General features: G+C 43.7%; 1 protein-coding gene across 1 annotated transcript; it reads right to left on the bottom strand.

Annotated features, from left to right (window-relative positions):
• Positions 1-340: 340 nt before the first annotated feature.
• Positions 341-807, bottom strand: LOC125553873 (uncharacterized). The gene is made up of 2 exons (XM_048717534.2): positions 670-807; positions 341-502 (listed from the first exon to the last, which is right to left on the bottom strand). Exons 1-2 carry the CDS (start codon positions 805-807, stop codon positions 341-343), a joined length of 300 nt encoding a protein of 99 aa, XP_048573491.2.
• Positions 808-18,153: the final 17,346 nt, after the last annotated feature.

The following is an 18,153-nucleotide window of genomic DNA, read 5'->3' on the forward strand; positions in this document are numbered from 1 at the left end:
ATAAAAATGTAGTTGTACTCATCCTAACTAGCATTGTGTAGGAGCACTAGAAGAAAGGTGGTTTTCAGTATACTACATGGTGTGTCAAAAAAATTCAAAATTTCTATTCTGTTATTTCCAAGTACCAAACGCAAGCTACAGAACGAATCACATAAATGCTATAGTGATTCTATCCAGATTCTGAAACCATGTGGAAGTATAAATGGCTTCAATAGCCATTATTTAAACTGATCAGAATTGCAAAATGCCACCATCAGATTAGAACTCACGTAAACCTACAGACCAGGAAAATGCATCACAAGTTGTATGCTCACCTTGTCACTTAAACCTACAGACCAGATCAGCACGGCAGCGGTTGCTCATCCGCCATGCCTTTGAAGACGAGGAACCTGAGCAACTCGAACTTGAAGTATATGAAGCTCCCCTTGCTGTGCGTGAAGTAGCAGCCGAAGCTGCAGCCCACCACGCACTGCCACCCCGGGCCATGGATCATGTCGGACTCCTGCAGTGCAGCCGTCCAAATCAGATCCAATCATTCGGCAGCACTTGCGCAGCTAACTGCTGATTTATGTTCAAGTACATCGTTCTTTCTCTTGCAAGACTGTCTCTAGCTTATTACTTGCAGATTCAGAGGCTGTAGATTTGGGGGCGGTATTGGCAAGTTTCTACCTTCTTGATGTGCGCCGTGATGCTCCAGCAGTCGAGGACGTTGAAGCGGTCGAGCGCCCTGGACGCCGCCGACATGGCCTGCAGCTGCATCTTGGCCGGCATGTCGGTGTCCTCCACCGTCGCCTTCCCTTCCAGCATCCCGCTCGCTCGAGTGGACGAACAGCCGCGCGCATGGACCGGAGGTTGGGGGAACAGCCGCTACAAGCACAGAGAGTGGGAGAGGGGGGATAGAGGCGAACCACCACCGTACCAAATCAAGAAAAAAAACTGAAATCTGAGAGGGGAGATGGGTCGGACCTTGAGGAGCAGAGGGAGATTTGGGAGACCGTGATGGATTTGGGAGGGGGAGACCATCCTGGTCGCCATGGGATGGCTCATCGGAGAGGAGATCGCTGCTGCCGGCACGCATCCTTGCAGGTTGATGAAGAACCGGTCGTCCTCGAGCAGATCAAGGCCATCCCGGAGATGGATCGGCGCTTGAGGGCTCGGGATTCACCGGAGCAGCGCGGGATCGAGTTGGAGGCGACCGAAACCCTAGCCACCACGGGCTAGGGATTTGGGCTCCCCCTGCCATGGCCATGGTCGCGGGGTAGGAGTTGGGCTTGAGCTGGGTTGGATCTGGAGGCCGCCGGCGGGGCTGGTTGAGAGGAGGTCGCCGTCGGCAGGTGGGATCGGGGGAGAGGATTGGATCGAATCGTGGGAGGTGTGGCGTCACGACAGAGATGACTTGGAAGGGGAGAGGAGGAGAAGGGAGTGAGGAAAGAAAGGAGGCGGGGGGTGGATGGAAAATGACCTAGGGTTTTGGAGTTAGTGTGGAAGGGTTGAGGACGGCCGTTGGATCCGCGAGCATCCGACGGCGTATGATGCACGATCCGCGTGAGAGGTCCACGGACCAATCAGAATGCAGAATGTTGTTGTGACCATCTAAATAGGTCATAGTTGCCTAAAAATAATGCATTAAAATCATGTCAGCTATTTTATGACTTGAGAAATTCAAAAATAAAATGGAAAACCTTCTCATTGTGTCACCAAAACGTGAACAAGTTTTCATAAAAAAATAACAAACATGAAAAAAGATAAATATACTTAAAAAGGTGTAGTGAGACATGAGTTTTTTTTGGCAAAAAAGACATTTTCCATTTTTCGAATCCCTGAAATTAGTTTTTTGTGAAGGACCTATAATAAATTTGTTGACAAATTGGATCAAATCAATTTTTTAAAATATTAGGCCATATTTAATGCACAATTGATCAAATGGTTGGGTGTAAAAAGTCTTGATCCACCTCCCGTGAAAAAGACAAATTTCCGCTGATTCAGATGGAAGCGGGTCAAATTTGAACTATAGCTACCTTGTAGTTTGATCTTTATTTTTTCCAAAAATCATTTCTCGGTACATAAGTATCTATTTAATCAGAGAAACACCAAAAAAATTCCAAGATTCAACCACTAGCTAGGAACGATCATTCCCGCCGTTTTGACTGCATTTTGAAACGGGCATAAAAAATTCAAAAAAAACAAAAAATTGGGAAACCTTCGCATTGTGTCATTATATGTGGCCAAGTTCCCAGGAAAAATAATAAAATTGTAATACGGCAATTATTTTAAAAAAGTGTTCTCAGAAACAAGCTGTCATGTGTGGAGATCAATGGCTTTCAAGCCAAATGATTAATCTTATGGCCACATTCATGGCATAGTTTGTTTAAATGATCTCATATTGTGCACAAGGGTGCATCTTGGAATGGCAAACAATGTTGCCTAAGGAAGTTTTCATTTTCTTTGGACGAAAAAACCATTTTCCATTTTTTGAGTGCCCAAAAGGAGGTTTTTTTGTGAAGGACCTCCCAAATAATTGTTGCATAATTGGACCAAATCATTTTTCTAAAATACTAGGCCATATTTAATGCACAATTAACCAAATGATTGGGTGTAAAAAGTTTTGATCCACCTCTCGTGAAAAAGACAAATTTCCACCGATTCAGGTGGAAGCGGGTCAAATTTGAACTGTAGCTACCTTGTAGTTTGCTCTTTATTTTTTCCAAAAATCATTTCTAGGTACATAAGTATCTATTTAATTAGAGAAACACCAAAAAAATTCCAAGATTCAACCACTAGCTAGGAACGATCATTCCCGCCGTTTTGATCGCATTTTGAAACGGACATAAAAAATTAAAAAAACAAAAAATTGGGAAATCTTCGCATTGTGTCATTATATGTGGCCAAGTTCCCAGGAAAAATAATAAACTTTTAATACGACAATTATTTTAAAAAAGTGTTCTCAGAAACGAGCTATCACGTGTGGAGATCAGTGGCTTTCAAGCCAAATGATCAATCTTATGACCACATTCATGGCATAGTTTGTTAAAATGATCTCATATTGTGCACAAGGGTGCATATTGGAATGGCAAACAATGTTGCCTAAGGAAGTTTTCATTTTCTTTGGACGAAAAAACCATTTTCCATTTTTCGAGTGCCCAAAAGGAGGTTTTTTTGTGAAGGACCTCCAAAATAATTGTTGAAAAATTGGACAAAATCATTTTTCTAAAATACTAGGCCATATTTAATGCACAATTGACAAAATGGTTGGGTGTAAAAAGTTTTGATCCACCTCTCATGAAAAAGACAAATTTTCACCGATTCAGATGGAAGCGGGTCAAATTTGAACTACAACTGCCTCATAGTTTGCTATTTATTTTTTCCAAAAATCATTTCTAGTTACATAAGTACCTATTAAATCATAAATACATGGTTTGGTGGTGATACGTCGAGGTTTGGACGGTGGCCGAGGGCTCCAACTCTAGAGCGCGTAAACTCGCATGCTCGCCGTGTGGTCACAGCATGACCGTGGCGTTGCTATGTGTTCTGGGCGGCCTAGGCATGTCTAGTGGGTTGGGCACTCCCCAGGTAGGTGCTAGGAAGAAAATTACAACATAAGATTCTCACGAGGAGACCGATCGATGCTTAAACATGAATTAGCAGCCAAGTGTTTGATTAGCGGTACAGGAAATTTACATGGCTAATGGGCGTGTGTTTTGGCTGAGGATGATCAGTTACTAAGAAGACCGTCTTCACAAATTTTCAGCTCAAAAGGAGGAGCCTAGGTGGTACTTGCTTTGCAAAGTACCACACTGGACAAAAATATGAATGTTGAAGCTGGGCTCAAAATAATGAATGGATTGAGCTGAAATTTGGTGGAGGATGGTTATTTGGGCATAGGAAAGCATTTGTCGAAAATTGATACCATTTGGACATGCCAAAGTAGTACTTCTTTCACAATGCTCTTCTATGGACAAAAACTTGGGAAAACTATTGAGAGAGATTGGATGAATGAAATGAGCTAAAAATTGGTGTAGGTAAGTTACATAGGTATGGTCATGCGCTGGTAAATTTTCAGATCATTTGGGTAAGCCTAGCTAGTACTTACTTCACAAAGCTTCTCTCGAGGTAGAAACTTTGGAAATTTCCTGAGAAAGATTTACTAGGAAAATTGAGCTGAATATTATCATGTGGCAATGATTTGGGTATGGAAGAGTGCCCGAAAAGTTTGAGGGTAATAGGAGGGGTCTATATAACACTTTCTTTGCAACGTGCCAATTTGGCCATAAAATATAAATTGAACCTGGGCTCACATAGATGATTTGACTGAGCTGCAATTTGGAGGAGGGTGATAATTTGGGCATATGAAGGAACTGTATAAATTTCATGTCATTTCAAGATATAAAAAAGGTACTTCCTTCACAATGCTTCTAGGTGGACAAAAACTTTGGAAATTTGCCGAGGAAGATTTGCTAGGAAAATGGAGCTGAATTTTGTCATGCGGTAATGATTTGGATAGGAAAGAGTGCCCAAAAATTCTGAGGGCAATCAAGAATATATAAATAGCACTTCCTTCATTAAGTGTTGTTGTGAACAGAATAGGAAAATGAATATTGTTGAATTAGTTTTGAACTAGGCAAGGAAGGATTTTTACATATTTGATGAATATATGACCCAAAGAATTTATGAGATTTTTTTGGGAATTTTGGGAATGACAGAAATATAGGTTGCTTCACAACCTAGGGAAAAAACTGCCACATGGACATGACACATAGGCAAAACTGATGAGGTGGCGCCTAGTCATAGCAACCCACCACAATTTACAAGGTTATGACCATCTATATTGGTCATGGTCAGCTAGAAATAAGGTAGCAGACCAGTTTTATCTACTTTATGACCATTTCGTGTAAGGAAATTACGACCTTTCTGACCAAAATGGTCGTTATAGTTTAGGGTTTGGAGCCCCCCAAACAGCTTTTGACCAATTGGTCTGAAATGGTCATAGATCTATGACCAATTCTTTCAGGGTCACTGACAGAAGGTCACTAGTTGACATATTTCTTGTAGTGCTTCTTTGTAAGCTCGTTGAGAGGTGCAACAATGGTGCTGAAATCTCTCACAAAACGCCTATAGAAACTAGTGAGGCCAAGGAAACTCCTCACTTGTGTGACCGTTTTGGGCTGCGGCCAACTCTCAATACCTTCAATCTTGGCTTTATCAACATCAACTCCCTGTGGAGTAACAACAGAGCCAAGAAAAGATACTCGGCCGATGCAAAAGGTGCACTTTTCAAGGTTACCAAACAAACACTTCGATTGCAGAAAATATACTTGGTCGTTCTTCGATTGCTTGCAGGAATAGACCTTCGTGGTCAGGCTGACCGTGCTTCCGGCATCGTCAGTAACCTCAGGAGATTGGTTTAGCGATTGCTAAGGCGCAACGTCGTGCACGTTTGTAGTCGGATCGTCAAAGTCGTCTCCACTAAATCGATAGTTATCATCTCATCGAAAGATCGGGACACCCTCGACCAAGAATATGATAAAGCAATCTGAATATTGCAAATATATATGAGGTATTGATAATGGTGGGGATCCGTAAGCGGTCTTGGTCTGGTCGTTGGACACAAACGAAGTACACGAAGTTGCAATGGCTAACTTTTAACTAAACAAATCCCAAGGAAAAAGCTACTAGATGGATCTACTTATATAGGAGCAAGGGGTGGCGGCCAAGGAGGTGGGAGGACGTCCCAAGGCAGCCTAAAACTAACCCTAGGTCGTACAAGGCTCATGGGCCCAAGTGGAGGTGATGCAACACCTTTGGGCTTGTAGTTTGACTCGGATTATGCTGCAATGTCATATTGTTTCGTCTGTAACTCAATGCTCCGGACGAATTTGAAGGTGAATCAAATTGGGTTGGAAAGAGCACGAAATCTAGTTTCCAACAAAAAAAGAATCACCCAATTCGGAGTCCGTATGAAAAAGTTGTTGGCGTTTTGAGTTAGGTATGTCTGTGCAGTCCGAATCTGAATCCAGAACGTGAAAGACTTGGACTCTATCTTCTCTTGGCCCAAAAGTGACGTGAGAGGACTTTTTGAACACAACATAAACTTCTCCTTTTCCCTTATCTTCATATGTGGATTGTACAAATGTCCCATACACCTGCAATTAGACAAAACACAAAAGTGTGTGAAGTATTTTTGTTCTGGATAATATAAATAGATTATTGAATAGTTTGCATTAGAAATCACCTGACAAATATGCATGTATGCAATATTTTTGGTCGTATACAAGGTAGTCATGTTCTCATCATAAAAACAACACGTAAATGTTGCAAATGTTCCTCCAAAGATTTACTATAAATCAGTATATCATCAAAATAGACTATCACAAATCGTCCAATGAAAGCACGTAAAACTTCGTTCATTAAGCTCATGAAAGTACTAGGTGCATTAGTTAACCCAAAAGGCATGAATAACCACTCATATAAACCAAACCAAGTTTTAAATGCAGTTTTCCATTCATCTCCCAATTTCATACGAATTTGATGGTATGCACTATGCAAATCAACTTTGGAGAATATTTAGAGCCACTCAATTCATCAAGCATATCATCTAGCCTAGGAATAGGATGATGATAACGAATAGTAATATTATTAATACCTCTACAATCAACACACATACACGACGTACCATCCTTTTTAGGCACTAGTATAATCGGAACAGCATAAGGAATAAGAGATTCACGTATATAACCTTTGTCGAGCAGCTCCTGTACTTGATGCATAATCTCCTTCGTCTCCTCTGGATTGGTACGGTATGGTGCACGGTTGGGTTGCGATGCACCGGGAATTAAGTCAATTTGTTGGTCAATCCCTCGAATAGGTGGTAATCCCGGTGGCACGTCTTGTGGAAACACGTCAGCGAACTCCTGCAAAATGTGAGTGACAGCAGGGGGCAAAGAGGAAGGCACGTCCTCGAATGAAAATAATGCATCTTTGCACACAAAAGCATAGCAAACAGATTTGATGAAATCTAGCTCATCAATATCAGATTTTGTGGCAAGTAAACATGCACTTTTCAATTTAATTTCAGAAGCAACAATAGATGGTTTAGCATAACAACAGATTTGCTGAAATCCTCCTGTTTTGCTTTATTAGCTCTATTAATATCATCTTTCAAAATGGAATCGGGAGTCATAGGAAGCAAAGTTATATGGCTATCCTTATGAACAAGAATATACTGATTATTTCTACCATGGTGTATAGAATTTTTATCAAATTGCCATGGTCTACCAAGTAATAAGGAACATGCTTGCATGGGTACCACATCACAGTCAACATAATCAGCATATGTAGTGATACTAAAATGCACATGAACAATATGTGTTACCTTAACCTTGCCGCTGTTGTTGAACCATTGGATGTAGTAAGGATGTGGATGTGGTCTTGTGGTGAGAGATAGCTTCTCCACCATATCCATGCTAGCCAAGTTGTTGCAGCTCCCTCCATCTATGATGATGCGAACAGAACGTTCCTTCACAACCCCCTTTGTATGGAACAAATTATACCTCTGATTTTGCTTAGCTTGTGTAACCTGCACACTCAAAACACGTTGAGCAACTAAACATTCATACTTGTCAGCATCTTCAACAGCCATGTATTGCGTCTCATGATCAGAATCATCTCCAGTGTGTTCTTCATGTGTAATAAGAGCCAAAGTCTCCTCATCATAGTCACTAGCGGACTCATACCGACCATCCTCAGTAGCAATAATCACACGCTGAGATTTGCATTCTCTTGCAAAATGTCCTCTTCCCTTACAACGACGACAAATAATATCACTTGTGTGCCCTGTTGATGCCATGGAAGAAGAAGAGCTCTGCGCAGGCCCGACAGGTGTGCTCTTGGCAGATAGTGGTGGTTGTGCCTGCTTTCTTGTATCACGGCCGGAGGTGGCACCTGATAGAGGTGTTGGTGAAGTGGAAGTAGAGGATGCACGTGGTATCCATGATGAAGATCGACCTGCAGAAAAGTTAGTTCGCGCCAATGCCTGTCGATCCTGCACTTCACGTTCAGCTTTACAAGCAAGATGGAATAAACGAGTGATATTATTATACTCCTTATACTCTAGAATGGTCTGAATCTCTCTATTTCATCCACCCATAAAACGTGCAAGCATAGCTTCATTCTCCTCAACAATACCACATCTAATCATGTCAGTTTGTAATTCCTGATAATATTGTTCTACAGAATTTTTTCCTTGTCTTAAACGCTGCAATTTTTGAAGTAATTCACGTTGATAATATGGTGGAACCCAACGAGTACGCATAGCAGTTTTCAAAGCAGCCCAAGTAGCTGGAAAAGGATATAATCTACAATGTTCAGACCACCAAACACATGCAAAGCTAGTGAAAGCACAAACAACAACAGAAACACGTCTCTCCTCAGGATATTGTAAACATGTAAATCATTGTTTAGTTTCTAACTCCCAAGTAAGATATATATCAGGAACATATCTATCCTCAAATGGTGGAATATTCAATTTCAGTTTAGGGAGATGGTCATGATCTCGTACCTAAGGGGGAGCCCTACTATTGCCATTTTTTGCATGTGGACGACCTGGTGGTTGTGGTGCTGATGGTTGCACGTAGTTCTGATTTTGATCAACCTCATCCTCGTAATCTCCCACAAGCAAATCATCCTCCTCCGCATCAGCAGCAGGAGCCACAGAAGAATCAACGGCAACACCAACAGTTTGGCCAGGCGCAAGAGGGACACGGCTCGCTCGGCGGAGGGCTATTTCGCGACGTGGAGGTAGTCGTTGTTGTTGTTGTTGTTGTTGTTGTTGTTGTTGTTGTTGTAGAGGTGCATTAGGTGCAGCCGGTGGTGGTGGTGGAAGACGCGCAAGCAATTCGTTAAACTTGTTATCGAGCTTTGTTTCGAACGTCTTCTCCATGCCATCTATCATCTCCATGGCCTCTTCAAATCTGTTTAGCACATCTTCTCCATGCCATCTGTACACTCTGACTACTCTCCAAGCCCCAAGAGGACATATGACGAGACCTCGAACATATGCCATTGGACACAAGGTGAACTAGCTCCTCTCCGAACTTTCACTTTCTACATGTGAGACATGGCTACTACCTCCAACATGTGTGCTATGCATGATCAGGTACTTAGAGGAAAGCCACGGAGCCACCACATCCAACAGACGAGCTAGCGAGGACGCCAAGTACAAGGACCAAGAGAAGAAGCTCTAGCCACTAGACGACCGGTCGGGACCGGACGTCCGATGCCAGAAGACCCACCGGACGACCAGCCTGGAACGGACGACCGGCCCGGACTGGACGACCCGCGATCCCGCACCCGATCCAAAATGAGCGGACGTCCGACAAGTCCCGGACGTCCAACACACTCCAGTGTCTGGACGTCCGACCATCCCCGGAAATCTGGCGCCACCTCAACCGAGCCAAAACACTGGACGTCCGACAAGTACCGGACGACCGGACCCTCGCGAGCCACCGGACGTCCGGTACCTGTCGGACGACCGGCGCCTGTCCGCTGCCATGTGTTGGGCCGCAGCCCATGTACCCCCCACTTCACCCCCTTTTGCACTAAGACTATAAATAGACCTCCTATTCATCCTAGCTAGAGTTAGCAAAGGGTTAGCTCATATTTTGTGTGAGAGTTTGCTCATCCACTTGGTTACCTTCTCCTCGGAGATTCGAGCCTCCACCGGAGAAGATCCCCTAAGCGGATTCAAGACCCCTTTTAGGGAAGAACTCAAGACCTCCTTACGGAGAAGACCGGCTACCTATGTATCGTCCCTAGTCGATCGTGTATCATGTATCTTCCTTTGTATTCGAGGATCTAGCAGATGTGTGACTTATTCATGTTGGTTTGAGTGTTCATCTCGTGTTCCTCTTGTGTTTTCCCTCGTTTCCCTCCTCGTGTTCTTCGTGTTCATCGCGGGATCCGCTCCTTTCGTGAAATATCGGCCAATTAGGGTTCCACCCTATATCATCTTGGTATCATGAGCCACGTTGATCATGACTTCGGAGCCTCTTCGTTGTATTTTCTAGCCTAATTTTGTTGTGTTCTTCCCCAATTTCGAAAATCCCCACCAAAAATAGCCTCAGATTTTTTTGTGATTTGTTGGTTTGACGAAGTTTTGTTGGATTTGATTATAGATTTGCTTGGTTTCAAGTGGATCTAGCATCTCCCCAATTTTCCCCACTTTCCATCCACGAAATCTCATTAATTTTGACCCCAAAATCATCATTTTCCGCCCAAAATCGTGCCCCAGATCTCGCATCTCGCGCTGACCCCGTCCCACCGGACGATCGGCCCTTTACGGACGTCCGGAGCACCTGGACCGACCAGACGTCCGACCTGTTCCGGACGACCGGAACCCCGAACCCGAGCTGAATTTACGGACTTCCGAGCCCGCCCGGACGTCCGGGCCCGGACATTCGACCTTGTCCGGACGTCCGTAACCTGTAGATATCACTTTCGGCTGATTTTTGTTTCGGCCATAACTAACTCATCTGGAGTCCTATTTTCACGTTATTTAGCTCGTTCAAAAGATCTTGACATCCCCCTTCCCACAAAAATACCACCATATTTTGACTCCATCAAATTTTGTGAACTTTGGCATCTTTTCCTAGGGCTTCCACCACATCATCCACTAAACCACCACCGACTTCCGCAACCTAACCAATCTTGATCCCCATTTGTATATGTGGTTGCTTGAGTAGTGATTTGAGTCTCCTAAGGTGTTTCGGCTACTTAGGGACGGTAGCTTCCTCATCAACCACCACCACCACCGCATTGGCTTACCCACCATACACTTCTGCCACCCCAACTTGACCCAATTTTGTTTGTGTTGTGAGTTGTGTCTCCAAAGGTGTTTCGGCTACTTAGGGACCGTGCTTCCATCTCCGACACCGTGTATAGTCCACCACCTTACCCTCCATTTCCACAGTCCCATTGAGCTTCCACCACCACCACCGCATTCTGCTACCACCACTTGACATTTGAGATTTTGAGTTCGCGGTTTTTCCGTTTCCTAAGGTGTTTCAGCTACTTAGGGACGAGTCTCCATCATCTTGGTATCTCCATCAAGATCACCGCCACTCATCATCGTGAAGGACGGTAACCTCCATATCATCTTGGCATAGTGGTATCCCTCCATTGTATATTCCCTTGCCATTGCGTTGATAACCCCTAGCCCATTTTGCGTTACTTGCCTATCGAGACTAGCCATTTGAGTATTGTCGGCGACGTTATTTGTGCACATTAGTGATCTACACCATACATTGCATATATACCATATCATATCGGTATCATATCATCCCTTGTGCCTCAAGTTTGTTCCCGCATAGACACAATTACTATCTTGGTTTGTGCATTTCGCAAAGTGACCATACAAAAAAAAAGCTTTTTAAGCAAAGAAAAAGAGAGACCAAAGAAGCTTGTAAGCAAGTGCCATAGCATCATACCACATTTCATAAGATTGTCATATCCGATCATCTTCGATCGTACTACCGGAACATCATACATAGCATACTTGGGATAGAAGTCGTTGCATTTTTGTCTCCTATAGGTTGTGCACAAGTCGTATCCGCCTATTGAGCAATCGTGCTAGCGTCTCTCTAGAGTTGTGCAACAAGAGCATTTTCCATGGATTCCACATTTTGAGCTCATTCCTTGGTTGCACGACCCCATTTATCTATCCGTGTGTGTGTTTCCGTGTGCCACATATTGCTATTGGTCTACTTGTTTCACTTGTGAATTTGTGAATCTCTTTCAACATTATTGACTCTTGCTAACATTTTGCATTAAATTTTTGTGCCACTATCCTCACCGAGCTCCACCATAAGTCGTACTTCTATAGGTGTGAGAAACCGATAAGAATTGGTACCAATTGTGCTATTTCCTTGTCCACATTGGAGTGATCATTGATCCACTTTCAACTTCGGTCAAGGTACATTTGGTATTCGTTCTTCTCTTTCTACCACTCACATTTTTCTCTTCGAGTGATGGATAGACAAGGCATTTCATCTCCAGTCTTCAACAACAACGACGGCGTGAACAACTACATCACGAAAGCGTCAATCTTCGATCTACAACGACAAATGCAAGACGCACAATCACGATTGCGAGAGCGCATTGAGAACCTCTCCATCGACATTCGTCACTACAAAGCTAGGAGAAGGGACTACATCGACAACAAGATTTCCACACAAAAGGAGGAGCAAGATGCAAGGATGGAGGAGATTCGGACCTTGTTGATCAACCGTTCTTCCCCTTCAGCATCCTCAAGGCGGTGACGCTCAAGTCACAAGTCTTTGGAGCGCAAAACTGAAGCAAGCGCAAGTCGTCCACGTCCATATCTCCATGGAGACCAACATCATGTTCGTGATCCACATCGTCATGAAGGGAAAGTCACCTCCAAGCATCATGTGCATGACGACGACGAACGCCATCGAGCTCAAGCACAACAACGACAACATCATCATGAAGATGCTCGCCAAGCGCAAATGCACAAGTCCCAACAAGCCCTACTTCACACCAAGTCCAAACTTCATGAGCACAAGAGAAGACCGCGAGACGAGCACCACTAAGATGGAGCTACGGCTACACCAACCACTTCGGTATCTTCACCAAGTGCCATCAAGGCATCTTCGCCTTTGGACATACGGCATCTTCGCCAACTTCCCATGAGTTCGCCTACATCGACATCTTCAACAACAAGGTGACCACCTACGAGCGAGGGCGACACTTCCATCTTCGGAAGCCCCCTGAGGAAGATGGCCGAGCATGGGACATTCCCTTCGGTCATGGAGACGAGCTACAAGGTGCCACATCATATGGGCCTCCTACAACAACACGGTGACAAGAAGGTCGAGCAAGGGCCATCCCCTTCGACCACGATGACGCGCACGAACCTCTTCAACAACATGAAGACGACGCCCATATTGGACTCATACTCCGGGTCAAGTTACGAGACCGCACATGAGACCTTACCTTTGGTCTTAGAGGAGAGTGATGATGTGCCATCTTCGGCCTTCATCCACGGCTACGACTACGACATGATTAAGCATGGAGACATTTGCACCTACATCTCTCCGACACCCACATATGTCGAAATGCCCCAGTTGCCATGTGAGGAGAGCCACCACCACATGAGTGACATGAGTGACTCCACCACACTTGACATTGAGAGCATTTCCTATGAGAGGATGAGTGTGACCACCATTAGCCCCACACTTGAGAGCATTCCACACATCCTATGTGAGGTTGAGAGCCATTTGAGTGACTCCACCAACCATATGAGTGAGAGCATCCGAGAGGGAGTGAGTGAGCCACAACACTTAGTGAGTGAGGTAGTTGACACGGCATGTGAGGCCACTATGATTTCTAACGACTTAATCTCTACTCCGAATGTGTTTTCTTCTTTGGTGCTAGGTCTCCTACATGACGACACGCCTATCCTCAAAGAGTCCATGCCTCCAATGGAGACAACGATGGCCATGGTGGACGATGATGCACCCCCCACATGGTTCCATCATGATGAAGATGACCATGACTCGGTCTTCGACACCTCACCTACAACACGTGAGCGATGCTCCAAAGGTATCATAGGTGATGGTGCTTCTCTTATCCCACTAGTGGACTATTTTATGAATGATTGCTTGCATGATGTTGACACACCTATTCCCATGCTTCATGCTAGTACCACTTCTTCATGTCATGACTTACCCATTTATGATGAATATGATGATGAGCATGTTGATTTGCCTAGTTGTGATGCCATGCTACATATGATATCATGTGAAAATTCTTTTGGTCACATCATGTTTGACAATCCATTAACCTTGCCATATGCTATGAGTGAGATCTCCCATATTCAATCTCAACATAGTAACTATGCATGTCCCATTAAAATAAATCCTATTTGCACTTATGGCATAGATGACAAGATGATGGTCATTGGCTTTTATTTTCCATGTGATGATATTGCCATGCTTCCTTTACATGATTTGCACAATTCATCTACTATGCCATGCCATGATCACATTGTTCCAAATATGCATTGTTTTGGATGTTGCCAATATTCTCCATGTGATGTTTCCACTAATGATCATGAGGAGACTCCATAGTTTCCTCATACATATTAGGAGATTTTGATGCATTCCAAACTTTGCATGTTTGACATCATTACTTGCACCGTATGCATTCCATGAATAACAATGCTCTACATATTTCTTGTGATGCATTACACAAGTTGAGTCTCCATTATGCTATACATAACAACAAACCTATCATGATGGACGACATGTTTTTATATCACGCACCTCATTTATTTGAGCATTGGATATTTTGTGCTAACCAACACAAGCACGTGCGCATCATGATGGATGATGTGTACATCTACCACGCACACACAATTTTCCCTTTGTCTTTGTTTTCTGTAGGTACTCACGTATACTCGTCAACCTCTCAATCCCAAGGGTTGATGAAACGAGCTCTTAAGAGCAAAGATGACTTGGGATCCCGTGAACTATCCCTCCCACCGCCCTCTTCGCGCAATGACTACGTGCACCTCTCTCACTTGGCTCTCACACGACTATGGGCTATATACCGCTTATCGCTTCATGCTCATTTTACCGTGTTCACTTTGGATGCTATGCTTGCTTCTATGCCTTTGCCATGCAATAGTGACCCTTGCTTGCATCTACCCATGATTCACCATTATGCTACTCCTATGTGTATTTGCATGCTTGGTGGAGATCCTTGTTGCTATTTCCATGTTTATCATGTGCCTCATGCTATTGATGCTGTTGTGTTGGGAGAGTCATGATGTCCCATTGCTATTTACATATGGCCTCTCGCCAGTACATTGATGATATTTTGCTCATATCTTGCTTTCATGCTTGTGATATGTCTTGTGCATTATTCATGACTACCATTTGCACACATGACATACTTGACATGATTCCTTCTATTACGTTGCATCTTCGCACTACTAGCTTGCTTGCCTTGATTCATATGATTGCTTGCTTTGTTGCATCACCCATGTTCCATTATTACTTGCTTTCTTGGGTTGATGACGTATATGTTCATGCCTCTCACATGATATATTTTGTTCATTGTCGCTTGCCTCCAATTGATACATCTATGATTATTGATCCTGGAGACTTGGACACTTTACTTGTGATGCATGCTTGCTTGATTGCGCCTATTGTATTTGGTTGTTCTCGCATCATATGCCTCCATACTATGAAATGATCCCTTGTCCTTTCTTATGATGAGCATGATGCATAAACTTGTTGGGTATCTTACCACACGAATGATAGGTTTTGCACTTCCGCTAACTTCATTTGTTTTTCCAAGTGTTTGTCATGTTCTTTCATTTTGGAGGATTCACAAGGCGGTGCCTTTATGCGACAACTTGGTCATGCGAAGGCATACACGATGTGCAACAACAACATTTGCGATAATCTCCAAAAGGTGACCTCCTTACCTTTGAGCCATCCTCACATATGCATATTGGATGGGTCATTCTTCCGTTGTTGTTTCCTTCTTGTTGTCTACATGGCACATCTCACAAACGGAGGAGCGACATTGAAGATTGGCTCTAAGGACCTTCACATTGAGGAGCGCTCGGACTTAGTGGATGCACCTTCGAACCTCCACTCATGCCTCGATGTCGAGCATTGGTACACCAACACCTCCATATTTGTTGATTATGCTCACACATGTCATGATCGATGGACATATCATACACACGACAAATTTGCATCTTATGCATGGATTGACTCACATTATGATTGTCTTGTTACATCTTGTATTCCCATGTCATCCGTGATATATGAGCTTGTGCATTTCCTTAGCAATTTTTTTGTGATCTTTCTTGAAGGCATATTCTTACATCATGATCATATTGCCCATCATCAATTGCATGATCACATAGTCACATTGAGCACCAATTTCCATATTCATGCTATTGATAAACCATCTCACTATGACATCATTTTGCACCGAGGTTGCATTGATCATATTCACGACACATTCATGTGCACAATGATTGCATTCAGGGGTCGGATGCGAACTTGGTGGGAACAAATCATAGAGCGCCGAGGGCAAGAAGTGAACCACCCATCACTACTTGGGCGCAAATGAAGGATGTCATGAGAGCACGCTTCGTACCTACCTACTACAACCGCGACCTCTTCAAGAAACTCCAACAACTCAAGCAAGGAACAAACAGCGTTGAAGAATATTACAAGGATATGGAGATTGCAATGATAAGAGCCAATGTCACGGAAGATGATGAGCAAACAATGGCACATTTCTTGAATGGACTCAATCATCATATCAAGAAGATCGCTGACTTCCAACCATACTCAAATCTCATTGAGCTAGTGCACCAAGCTACCAAAGCGGAACGCCAAGTGCAAGATGATTTCAAGTATGCCAAGTTCGCATCCAAGTCCTACGGCTTCTCCAACAACCAAGCTTCAACGATTCCAACACCGACTACAAGACCTTCTACTTCCAACATCGACAAGTCAACTTCCAAGAAAGCTTCGTCAACTACAAGCCATCCTCATACGAGAATTTGAGTGTGGTTCCTTATCCTTTTGTCTTTCGGATATCTAGGTACGGTTCGACATCGACATCACCGCTGCTCATCTTCGCCACGGATGTGTCCTACATCATCACTGTCGTCCTACATCGTCATCAACAATGACCACCTCGACTACATCTTGGTATTCGTGCCACCATTTTGACACCATACCAGAATCAAGACTGGTAACCTCATCTTGGTATTGGACATATCACTCTTGCCATTACATTGATAGCCATCATAGCCTTACTCCTTTGCGTTGCTTACCCATCGAGACGAGCCATTAAGTATTGTCGGCAACGAGACTTGTGCACATGAGTGATCATACTTCCCATAGCATACATACATCATTGTTGCATATATTGTTATCATCTCTTGTGTCACAAAGTTGTCATCCCATTCTCATTTGCTATCTTGGTTCATCAAGCATTGCATGAGAAAAGAGCTCAAACATCAAAGAGCCAAACAAGCTTTTAAGCAAAGAGAAATGATAAGCAAAGAGCTTTTAAGCAAGAACCATAGCATCTTACAACATTAAGATTGTCATACTCGATCATCTTGGATCATATCATAGCAACACCTTGCATAAAGAAATATTTGGGATAGAAGTCGTTGCATTTTCGCTAAGTAGGTTGTGCACAAGTTCTTGTATCCGCCTATTGTGCAATCGTGCTAGCGTCTCTCTAGTGTTGTGCAAGAAGAGCATTTTTGTGGATTCCACATTTTGGCTCACCCTTGGTTGCACAACCCACTTATCTTTTTGCGTGTGTGTTTCCGTGTACCTTATATGCTTGGTCTACTTGTTACATTGCATCTTGCGAATCTTTTCCAACATTATTGAAGCTCACTTACAATTGCATCAAATTTTGTTCCACCATCCTAACCAAGCTCCACCAAAAGCTTTTACTTGTGTAAGTGTGAGAAACCGACAAGAACTAGTAGCAATTGTGCTATTTCCTTGTCCTACGCTGGAGTGATCCTCGATCCACTTTCAACTTCGGTCAAGGTACATTTGGTACTCGTTCTTCTCTTTCTACCACTCACATTTGTCTTGGAATGATGGATAGGCCAAGTACTTCTACCAACCCACTCTTCATGGAGAAAGACGACGACATGAACTCCTTCGTCACCAAGAGTCACCTCTTTGGTGCACAAAGTGCTTTGCATCAACAGCAACAAGCTATGAGTGAACGCATCAACAACCTCGCCGCTGACTTGCGACTTTCCGAACAACGTACAAGGGACTACTTCGACCACAAGCTCGACGATCACAAGCAAGAGAATGACGCAAGGATGGACGAAATTCGTGCTTTGTTGCTCAACCACTCGTCTTCCACTTCAAGAAGGAGCCGTTCAAGCCGCCACTCCGACTTTACCCTCTCCGGCTCAAGTACACCGACATCAAATACCCTTCGCCGAGCCACGTGCACCAACCGTCAAGCAAGCCTCAATCCCCTACGAGACACTGACTCTCAAGGGTGCCGACAACGTCAAACTCAAGAGGCCTTTGTGCTAGCACGAGAACGGCAACGACAACG

This window comes from Triticum urartu, chromosome 2A (genome assembly GCF_056163025.1).
Source record: "Triticum urartu cultivar PI428250 chromosome 2A, HENAU_Tu73, whole genome shotgun sequence".
NCBI classification, from domain to species: Eukaryota; Viridiplantae; Streptophyta; class Magnoliopsida; order Poales; family Poaceae; genus Triticum; species Triticum urartu.

Coding starts and splice junctions, on each gene's coding strand:
- LOC125553873 (XM_048717534.2), bottom strand. CDS start 807: ATGCTGGAAGGGAAGGCGACGGTGGAGGACACCGACATGCCGGCCAAG. Junction 503..669: donor TCACGGCGCACATCAAGAAG/GTAGAAACTTGC, acceptor GCTGCACTGCAG/GAGTCCGACATGATCCATGG.